We start from the raw sequence: 11,780 nt of genomic DNA on the forward strand, positions 1-11,780 counted from the left end.
TACTAAGACAATTAACTCTAGCCTAGGCTAGATTGGTGATTTGATTTGCTTGGAGAGTAACTTGTGTATGTTTATTTATTTTCAGCAATTTAGATAACATATATTTTAAATTCATGTTGGTGCACTTAAGCTCTTTAAGGACTGCATTAGAAGCATTAGGTTATTACACAACTGCTTTGCAACTTACAAGCTTTTATATGCTTTTATATTGCTTTAAATTCCTAGAGTCAAAGTAGAATGTACCTAGGAATGATATATACATGTATAAGTTATTGTAAAAGTAAAATGTATAAAGATCGAGTTGTACAACATCTTTAGTTGTAAAATATTTAAATATACCTGCTTATCCATATATAAATAGGGCTCCAAAAGACGATATTCTCTCTTTTGGAATTACATATATATATATATATATAAGAAATCCAAATTTGTTGTGGAGTCTAGCCACCTTTTTTTCTGCAAAGTTTGAGTTTGTTATAAATTATCAAATTAATGAATAAATAAATTACTTTTTATATTCAGTCCTTCATTGCATTGCATTTATATGGCTGGTAATTTGCATTACTGGGTAGAAATTTTCCTAGGTTTCTTTCAGTGTACATATTCCGGACTGTATAGGAACATGCATGCTAGTTATTGAATGATACAGTACTGAATAAGGTATACACCAACACCTTTACATATTCATGCATACATGCATGCATTTTAATTTCTGCAACGTACGTCAAGCCAACCACTTATGCCTAACATGGGCAAGACAAAGAGGTCCATGTTAAGCTCGGAGCATGCTATGTTTTTCCTTAGGTATAGGGTCGTTATGATGTCGAAAGGGAGTTAGAAAATTTATTTAAGTAAATTAACTAAGATAAAATTTAGAGCTCTTAGTGAGTCTTCTCATTAGTATCATTTGAACTTAAAGTTAAAATTACACATCTTGAATCATAAATTTTAGAGTCTGGCTCATTCTTTGATCTCTTAAGATAGAGCTTAATCTATCATGCATTGTATCTAAGGCGATTAATTGTGTGTTAGGAATGTTAGCTGACAACTCACTCCAAATAAGTATAAATCCAGATTGTAAACACCTCGTCAGTCTTTTGCTCATTTCTACTCAATTTTTTTAAAATACAGAAAGTCTAAATCTAAATTTTGAGGACAACTAGAGAATTTATAATCTAAAGCTTGTTAGTCCAAATATTTCTTTAGATCCATGTCTTTGAAAATCATAACTCTTCACTTTAATCGAGAGTATTCTTTTAATAGATTTAATTAACTATAGAAGCTTGCCCAGATAGAGAGTCTACAGCATAGAATAAATTAAATCCTATCTTAGTTTCTTTCTAAGGTAGTAGGGGAAAGATTTGTGGAACAAAGACCTAAGCTTAAATATTGGATTAATTTCATATTTGAAACGATAGATGAATGTTTCTTTTATCCTTCGAGGTTAATTGAATATTCTCTATGCATTGTTCAATCATGAATGGAATGTTTCTCTTCTAAAATCAATAGATAAATATTAGTTTATCATTAGGGATGGTATAATGTCAATCTATGAAGATTTGATTAAAGAAACCCAAAAATATAAATTTAAAGAGAATCTTGTGTGACATTTGTATTTTGGATGTTAAAGTTGTCCAAAGAGAGGTGGACACCGAATTGACCTCTGTTGCCATTCATTTTGTGTTTGCTGGTGCATCCGTCATTGGTTACCCATAATGGAAGGCACCACTCCAAAAATGTGTACTGAATTAGCAAGCATGGGTTCATTGGCGTCACATCCTATTGGGGTCTTCCCTTGTTGTCGTTCCTACTCGACGAGCATGAATTTCTTTAGCTTTCCCCCTTAATGAGTTTCTTAACTAGGCCCTAGAGGTGACACCACTCCTCCATGTCATGGTTGTGATCCTTATGGAAGGCGCAATACCTCGAGGTATCATGAGTGTCGATGGCTTTTATAGGCAGTGAGCGCATGAAAAACTACTAATTTTGAATAGCCTCTACAAGCTCATCCATTGACACTCTCAGCAAAATGTAGGTAGGATAGGTTTAAGGTAGGTGGGCAACCTCATGGTAAGGATCATGAGGGAGCTCCACTATCCATGGTACTAGTTGGATAGGCAAACCTATGATGTTCAAGGCATCGGCAATCACGTGGCGTGTTTGGTCTCTTGTCCCTCCTCTCCCTGGGACATTCTTTCTCGCTCTTTTCCATGTGATTTTTTGGGTCGGAATTGCCTCGATATGACTCCAAATGAGGCACCTTAAATTGGGAGGTAGCTTGGCCTCAATAATTACTCTGGAGAAGGTGTTGGTTAGTTTTGGCTCCCTTCTATCTCGCCTAGACAGCAAATTGTAGTCTTCATCACTCGTCTAGGTGCGAGTGTAATCAGGATGGGGTGTAGAGGCGAGTGCTCTTTTTAAACGCTCATGGCTAGCAGCTGAGCCGGAGGATCTCTCTGGCATATTATTTGACCCGTGCTTGCCATAAAAGGCCATTTGGAGCATTCAAAATTGTCTTCATGAGTCATTCTTCCATCTCTTACAAATCACGAAGAGTAGTTAATTCAGTGTTCTCCAAACTTATAGAGGGTTCCTGCGAAGTTCGCTTGTCAAGTCAAAGCTATTTCCTTGGCATCAATCCACGCTCACCACACCTAAGAGAACATCGAATTCAAATTTTTTCGATAGATGATACCCAGCTGTACTAGCAAACCAATCTAGTAAGCTTAAGAAATATTAATGAGAATGAAGAGTAGAGGAGAATGGGCTAGAAAAATCTTCACAATCTCAATCAAAAATACAAGAGTAAGCTCAAGGTCAAAAGAACCAAAAAATGTTCTTAAAAAAGGTCCCTTCAACTATTCCTCATCACCCTTTAACTATAGGGTTTTGAGAGATACATGAAATATCACACGGAGAAGAACTAGAATATAGTTACACAACGAATACCCACACAATGTACACGCTAATTTAGAATAGGCAGTGCCTCTTGATTAGCTTCAAAGGTGTTAATTCAACAGTCTGGCAAGCTGCCTGTCGTCGAACAAGCTCAAGATAGGGTGCTAGTTAGTGTAAGGCGAGTCTTGAGAATAGACAAGCCCATATTTGTTGAGCAAAGTAGAAGACTTGAGGAAGGTGAGTCAAGATGTCGCAAGGATGATGAGTTTTTTAATATGGAAAAAGTTGTAGCCTAAATGAGTAAGCGTTATTTGAGATTGGCGCTTTTTCATAGTTAAGCTTGGTGAGCATAGGGAGTAGGAGTTTGACTGAGATGAGTGATGCTTTGTTTGCTTAGCAAGGAAACTTAGGGTTGCCTGGTATGGGGCAAGCTATTGGGCGCAAGCTGGAGAGTGACACGCTCTCCTTTGGCGAGTTCATGGGATAGTTGCACACAAGTCCTTTAAGGCATATGCACTTGAGAGGGATGTCCTCATCATGACCAAAGCAATACCTTGAAGACAGCTGAGAAGGCAGTTAGGTAAGTACGCTTATTGGCCGCCTATATGGTTTCTCAAGTGAGCACAGAGAAAAAGGAGTACTTGCCCAACATGTCACTTCAGATGAAGGTGAATGAATAGCTATGGTAGACTTTATCATCATGGACACCACAGCTACGTACAACACCATCTTTGCAAGGCCTCTTCTAAACACATTCAGAGTGGTCGTCTCGACCCATCACGTGGTAGTTAAACTCCATGCATGTGACCGAGAGATCACCATGAGATGCGACCTCACACAATCCAGTACAGGTTACTTAAAGGTAGTAGGGAAGTTCGCGACATCCTAAAGAAAGTGTTGTAGCTGGATTTTTAGTGAGGACCAGAACTAGAGACTACAAGTTATTGGAGGAAGTCCTAGCTATGGAAGGCGAGTTCGAGAGAATGTAAAGGATAAGCACCTCTTCAACTCAAAGCACCAAGGTAAGCTTGTTTCAAGCCCCCAGGGATAACCTTGATGTCTTTGCGTTGACAATAACTGAGATGCATGATGTTAATGAAAAAGTTGCTTACCGCAAAAGCAATGTAAGAAGGATGCCCAATCCATTAAAAAAAAATCAGAAAAATAATAGCCATGCCTATCAAGCCAATCAAACAACAGGTGATGCTACTCAATGCAGATGCAGTCAAAGGGACAATATCCTGACTGGATCTCAAATTTAGTGATGGTTCAGAGGGCAAACAACAAATAGAGGGTATGCGTTGACTTTACAAATCTCAACTCAACGTGCCCAAAGAATGATTGTCCACTCCCCAAGATCGACTCACTGGTCAACTCAACAATCAGATTCTGTATGATGAGCTTCTTGGATGCATTTTGTGGCTATCATCAAATAAAAATGTGCTTCGGCTAGTGCAAGAAAACATCCTTCATTATAGGAGAAGGCATAAGGTGATTTTGTTTTGAATGAAAATTGTGGGGGTGACTTAAAGAATGATGGATCGCATCTTCAAGGAGCAAAAGGGACTAAATGTGGAGTTGTATGTGAACGACCTACTGGTCAAAAATAATTCGTGCGAGCAACTCATCCAAAATTTGATGGATAAATTTTGCCACCCTATAAAAATATAATATGCAAATCAAAGTTCAAGAGAAAACAAATACTTATTACTATACTTGGGAGTGAGAGAGGATGCAATCAGCTCCATACTCATTCGAGAAGAAATAAAGAACAATGGCCAACAAGCGGTGCAAAACAAAGATATCCAATCATTGAAAAGCTCAACTCAAAGACTGAGACCTTAATTTCAAGTCTATTCAATCTAGATTATCACTAAACACCCCCTCAAAGTCCTATACACCAAGCCAAACCATTCCGACAAATTGTTAAAACGTTCAATAAAATTCCGAGTTCCAAGTAACCTATACATTGAGGATGGACAGCAGAACCTAAGCACAAGTAAGCTTTCTAGTCACAAGCTTACTAGCAAAAATTGATGAGCAAGAAGGCTCAATGATGCAACAACCCTAGACCTTGTACATTGATGGAGCCTCAGACGAGCAAGATCTAAGGACGGGAATGATTATGAAGAGCCCAACTGGAACAATAATCACTCAGGCAGCAAAAATTGAATTCTTATTGACTAATAACTAGGCAAAGTATGAAGCCTTACTCATCGGACTATGACTCGTTGCAGGAATAAGAGCAAAACAGCTAGTAGTTTATTCAAATTCTCAATTGATGGTAAATCAAATAAATGACAAATATGAATTACAAGATGAAACGTTGTTGAAATATCTTCAAAGTGATAGCTGAGATCAACAAACTCATATTCTTCAAAATAACTCAGATATCCCAAGAGCAGAATCAACTTGTCAACCTGCTCTCAAAATAAGGCAATCCAAATGGCGACATATCTTAAAAATAATAAAGTCGACCTTTGAAAAAGAGAAAGTCATACAAGTAGAGAGCAATTACCTAGCAACTTGGATAGATCCATTTTTAGAATAATCGAAGACAGGAAAAATAGGAGTCAAATTTAAAATCTATGGCAATTTAAAGTAAAGATGTACGATACTTGATAATTGGAGTTATTCAAAATGTTGATGACTTCTCTTAATTTGCGATGAATTAAAGAACATGAGAAGAAGATGGCGCTCAGGGAAGTCCACTCTAGCGAGCACAGTAGCCATACGAGAGGAAAAATGCTTGCCCATAGAATTTTGAGGCAAAGATAACTCTGACAACCTTTAAGAAAATATGCAGAGGAATTATCAAGAAATGCAATTTGAGCTAGTAAATTTTTTTCCACAGACTTTCACCGTTCCCTTTTCTACTATTCTCACAAAGGTTCTCGATTCATATTATTCTGAGCTTACGTACTAGTAATATCGAGAGTCAACTATAGATAAACATGAATCCAACAAGTTCCATTATTACAGCACTTGTCACTAGAAACAAAATTCTATTAACATTATATGTAATTGATCAACTTAGTATAATAATCTCAGCAAAATCATTTAGGAAAAAATGTCATGTGATATGTTACACTTGACTCTATAATCCAACCATTACTCTGGCTTTCATGAGCATCTAAGTTAGATTGTTTTCGTAAACCAATTTTAATCCATTTGATGCCATCACATCAATGATAACATTTCCAAAGTTTGTGAGCAAAACAATTTATCTGATAACTTCTTGCAACGTTTTATAGAACAAGTTTCTATCTATGAGCAAAAAAATAAGCACTTAATAAACACAACTACGACAATTTAGGAATTATAAGCATCGCTTAATGCAAATAAACATGATAAACTACCATTTTGTTAAGTAAATCGGGCATGTGAAGGAGCCTATTAATGAAGAGGTCTGTAAAACTTTTGTGATGGAATAATTGAGCACGTAATAAACCTGTTAAGGAAAAAGTTTGCTAAACTATGAAAATTAAATGTGAAAAAATAATCTAACTTTATACACAACTTATTGCTTTTGATGAGCATGAAAAAGCTGCTCAAAGCACAAGTATATAAGAAAAGAATAGATTCTGCAATGGATGGAAAAGAGCTTCCAGGAAAGCAAAGCCGCACTAGGATTACAGCGTGGCAAAAGACTAAACAAGCTTCCCTCAAAATCCATCTATGTCACCAAGGATTCCAAGTACTCATCAACATAAGCAAGGCATGGCCAATGATCAGTCCTGATCCTAACTAATGTTGAAAATTTACCTACCTCCATTTGGAAAAGTAGATGAAACCTAGGTGGCAGGAATATTAAAACAAGTAACGTACCAAGATTTCTTTTACAAGTCTCAGGAGGATACCATAATGCAATTTCATCTTGTGTATATTCAAGTTGAAGGGGCTCACTTTCTAAGTATTGTACCAAAGCTTTACTCTCCTTTACAGGAAAAACAGCAGAATCATCTTCCCATATAACATTTCTGATAACCCCATTACTCCCTACAATATTCACTAGTGGCTGACCAGCAACACTGACAACAAATGGTGCCAAATATTGTTCTGTTGCACTTATGAGAGAATTTGGAGAAACATCAAGAAGCTTCACTGATCTTGTTCCATAGATTGCCACACCCCCTTTACCTCCATGCAATGTAAAAGTTTCCCGCTCAGTGTTGGCAGAACTTCCACAAGCTTCCCATAAAGCATGAAAAAGGTCAAGGTAGTACTGTGGAACCTGGTCATCAGCAACATCAGAAGGTAAAACAGCCTTTAAAAACATGTCCTCAATTCCTACTGTAATACTTTGAAGCAAGCCAGATATCATTTGACCATTCTCAATATTTGCCGTTAGTGCAGCATCAATAAGTCCAGGCATGGGTTCTCTTGGTTCTAGTTCAACCATAATTGATGCTCGAAAGCATGAATTTTCCTGGACTTCACACTCGTTGGGAATAACATCAAGCCCTGTTTTTGAAGGTTCGCCAAGAAGAAAGGGTACATGACAAGCTGGAATAGAGCCATATTTTGCAGTAGACTTAAAAGTAATAACAATTGCATATAGAGCTGGTAGGTTGTCCACCAAATTTGAGCTCATTGTGGGTGAATCAAATCCCGAAACCTGATTAAGCAACCCTGCCTCAAACCTCAATAAACAGGGTATACCAATCTTAGTCCCAGGCATGTAGCGATAATCTGGAATGCAAGCAAAATGCCTCCGCAAGACTCTTAGGGTTTCAGCAACCTTCGAATCTATTACTCTAAGAGCCTCTTCTTGTAAACTGATCCTATCTATAGATACATCAACCTCACAATCAGGTGCAGTGGAGGGAGTTAAAACGTCATTGATCTCCTTAGAGTAACTAGTCTCACTTTTCCCGGTTTCTATGCTAGGAAGAGTTAATGACCATGACTGCTTAACAAGAGGCGAAATTGCCCTTTCTAGATGGATAAACGCAGAAATACTAGACTGTTTGTTAGCATCCTGTGGATGTCGTGGCAAAGGAATTTGGAAAAGTGAGGCTGGATGAGTGGACGGTGACACCCCGGGAAGCTTCCCTCCAAAATTTATTATTGTCTTGAGCTTTTTTCCCGGGATGCATAAAAGCATCCTCAGGCAGATCCTAAAAAAATTGAAACGAATGATAAGAATAACATTTAATTACAACTAATCGTCCACCAGTAATTGGGTTACCTTGCACTGTCCCGAACTTCCAGATCGGGAAAGGATTGACTGGCGGAGGAAAGGAGATGAGACAAACTAAGAAAAACACGTGAGCTGCGATGATGCACTAACATTGCCCTACAAATGCCCAAAACTTTACTTCCCTGGGACCATGATCTTAAGCCACTCTCTGAGCCATGATTCACAGTGAGATAAAGCATATACTTTGTGAGCAGCTGCAATAAACCACCAGGCGGTATTGTATCATTCCTTGCAATCCTTTCAAATATTGGAAAGTATGAACCCAGCAGAAAACCATTGTAAAGCTTTGGAAGCAATTTTTCATCCAGCGTCTGAAGTAGACGCTCTCCAACTAGTTGATGACCATTGCACCCCATTAGACGATCAACAAAAAAGGCGATCACTGGAACCAAGCCACGGTGCGTTGATGCCAGCTCCACCAGCATATCCTACATATAATAGAAATTTAGCAGAGCCAAGCCTAGAGTCTAAGCATATGGCCTTGCTAAAAGAATGGAAGCCGATATGGGTCATATGCGTCAAATACCTGCAGGTTTTGGAAGATGGAAGAATCAAAAACTGCGTGTAACTCATCATCAGGCAGGCCACTAACATAGTGTGGGGAAACTCCAATTAGAAACTTATGGAAAGACCGGAAGGCCACGGAGGTTTCTGTACTCCATGGAGGCAGCCATTTGAATGCTGAAACACAAACTAATCCGTCATAAAATAGCTTGACGACTGTAGCACTCCCCGCTTTCTTCCTCTCATGGTTTGCTGTATCCTTCTCACTTTGAAAATGACCAGTATGGGCAGCAACAACAGCGAGGGCATCTAGTTTTGCAGCTTTCAGAGCAAGAGGATCAAAAACTAATGGATAGAGACACTGAGCCAAGGAGGAAAGAAAGCCCTTCTCATGAGCAAGTTGGGATGATCCCAAAAGCCAATGAATGGCGAGTAGCCTGAAGACAAGCGATTGTTGGGTTTCATTGGGGGTATGAGCGAGGCGACGAAAAATGCCCAACTCGTCATCCCCTGAAAACGCATCTGAGAATCGTGAATACAGCATGAGAACAATATGGCAAAGGATGGGGTCATAGCAGTAAAGCAGGCAAGAGAACTGCACCTTCAGAAGTGCAGCCACTGCAGGCATGTGGCGCTCAAGTGCACCCACGATGCTGACCAGGACTGAGACCAGTTCCATGGTTGCGCATGGGTTCAGAGCCTGCGGCCTCTCAAGGAGGAAGGCGACTATCCGCCGGAGCTCGCGAAGGTTGACATCAGTGGGTTCAGAGAAAACGCTGGGAGATATAACAGCGCTGGGTGAGTTGAAGGGGACAAGAATAACGGAAGTGGAAAGAATGGAGGAGGGCGATGAAAGGAGCCCATGACGGGCAATGGAAGCAACGGCCGTAGCTAGTAGGAGTGCGTATGACTGTGCAGCATGGGTTCTCTCGGTCTGCGCAAGGAACCAGAGATGGCCAACGGCATCTGAGAGGAGAAGTGGGTAGGCGAGCTCGAGCTCGCGAAGGCACTCGCAAGCAACAGAGCGCATGTAGCGGTCCGGGCCGTGGTTTGGGCGGTTCGCAACGGAGAGAAGGAGCTCAATGAGAGGGTCGATAAGATGAGGGGAGGGGGAGTCGAGTGTAGCGATTGCTATCGAGGTAGTCGATATCATAGCTTGTTCTTTAAGAGAGAATTCGCCAGGGTATTGGATGAGGAGGGAGCGGAGAGAATCTAGGAGAAGGTGGAAAGAGGAAGAAGGAGAGGGGCGGAAGAGGAGGTCAAATGAATCTTCGAGGAAGAGTAGGAGTTGGGGTTTGAGGGATATTGGAATGTCCTTGCGGAACAGGGAGCTGAGGGTGAAATCGAGGAGAGGGAAGGGAAGCCATCGGATGCGGCGAGAGGGAATGCCAGACTGGAAGTCATCGATTAGGGTTTCCCAGTCCTGAGGCGAGAGCTGTTGTGCCGGTGCTGGGCCCTGGGGGTAAGAGTTTTTGTCGGATGTCTGCTTCTCCATCGGGATTCTCTTCGCGCAAATGAGCAGAACCCTAGCTAAAGCAAAAATTTGCAAATGGGAGAGAGTCGGTGTTATCCGCCATCTTCCATCTTCAGACCCGGCAGAACGAAGAGGAATTCTCAGCCGCCGTTGTCCAACTGCGGGGATTGTTTGGCTGCAGGTTATCTAACCACAGCAGGATTTAATAAATCAGTAGAATTCGGTGTGGAGTATATGGGCGTCAATTAGATTTTGCGAGGTTTTAAAAATAGGATCCAATCGGTTGGGTTCAATCCCTGAACTGTCAAGTTGTCTGAAGACTAGTCCAGTTCAAAAATTGTTTGGAGAGAACCGTATTGAACCGGTGGTTCAACCGGTGAACCGGAGAACTGGTTCAGGTTTGAAAAAATAGGCTAGTTTAAAAAAAAATAAAAAAATTTAAACTATATATTTTACATTATTATATTTTTTTAAATATTTTTTTATTAAAAATGTATACTATAAGAATCTCATTTATTATAATTATAATTAAATGTAAAAATTAATTATAATAAATTATTAGATACTCATAAATATAATATAATTAAACTATATGTTTTATAAATTATAATTATATTATAATATATTCATCATTTCAATTTAATTTAATTATATTGAAGGATAATCTATTAAAATTAAATAGTTTAAATTCTTAGATTTATATAGTTTGAGGTTAGATTCCCGTAATTATTTTATTAATGTTATTATTTTTTAATAATATTAATATTTATTACATCATCCAGTTAGACACCGGTTTAACCGGTCAAACCTTGAACCTCTCATTATTCCGGTTCGTTGTCAAGCCCGATTTTCACAAGCTTAAGATTTTGACAAGTATTTTTTTATTTTATTTTTTATGCAGTTTTGTTAATATTTTTATTAACATGTGATCATATAACCCTACCTAGTTAATGCAATTAATAATTTTTTTCTTGCCAATCTAGTAATGTAACCTGGTCCATAGGTTATAGATTTGAAAAAATGAAGCTGATGCATCCTTTCAATTTTCAAATAGCATGAAAGACCAAAACTTTTAGGGTTTCAGATCTAGAGCTCTTGTCTCATTCATGGTGCTCTGTATCTTTAAGAAGTAATGGTCTGTCATCACTTTCTTTATCATATTTAGTTGTTTAGGGTTGAATATGAATGACAATTTAAGTTAATGATTTTTATGGATATTATGTAAATTTAATTATATGTATCTCTTCATTATTTACATATCAACACTTTAAAGACATGAACAACCAAGTTACATTTGTTGTTTTGGGTTTCTCTGTAACTAGGTACAAAATCCCTGCTAAATGATATTCCAACACTAACATACTGGGCTATTACACTTCTCTTCATAAGTTGTTCTGAAGCTACTAATGCTCCTTCCTTTTGGAAGTTTCTTTTTAATCGGCCTGGATAGAGTATGTAATATACATAATGTAGAATGTGTGAATGTACAATGTGGGAAATCAGAGATAGTCATGCTCACATGTGTATAAATTATATAATGCATGAACTTGTATATTGTAGAACTTGAACAGATTATATGTACAACATGTACACTGTGTGTGTACAAGGGGGATGTGAAGAAGAATCTTCTAGAAGGCAAAAAACATCATAGTTTTTGTTAAGTTATAGAGAGAGGTGTCAAGCTTAATTATGTTTCAATAT

The 11,780-nt window shown here is 38.6% G+C and overlaps 1 protein-coding gene across 1 annotated transcript; it reads right to left on the minus strand.

Moving 5' to 3' along the window:
- Positions 1–6,352: 6,352 nt before the first annotated feature.
- On the minus strand, positions 6,353–10,309 carry LOC110095581. The gene is made up of 3 exons (XM_020821180.2): positions 8,628–10,309; positions 8,090–8,529; positions 6,353–8,018 (listed from the first exon to the last, which is right to left on the minus strand). Exons 1-3 carry the CDS (start codon positions 10,098–10,100, stop codon positions 6,575–6,577), a joined length of 3,357 nt encoding a protein of 1,118 aa, XP_020676839.1. The 5' UTR covers positions 10,101–10,309; the 3' UTR covers positions 6,353–6,574.
- Positions 10,310–11,780: the final 1,471 nt, after the last annotated feature.

Source organism: Dendrobium catenatum, unplaced genomic scaffold, assembly GCF_001605985.2.
Source record: "Dendrobium catenatum unplaced genomic scaffold, ASM160598v2 fragScaff_scaffold_1125, whole genome shotgun sequence".
Classification (NCBI taxonomy): Eukaryota; Viridiplantae; Streptophyta; class Magnoliopsida; order Asparagales; family Orchidaceae; genus Dendrobium; species Dendrobium catenatum.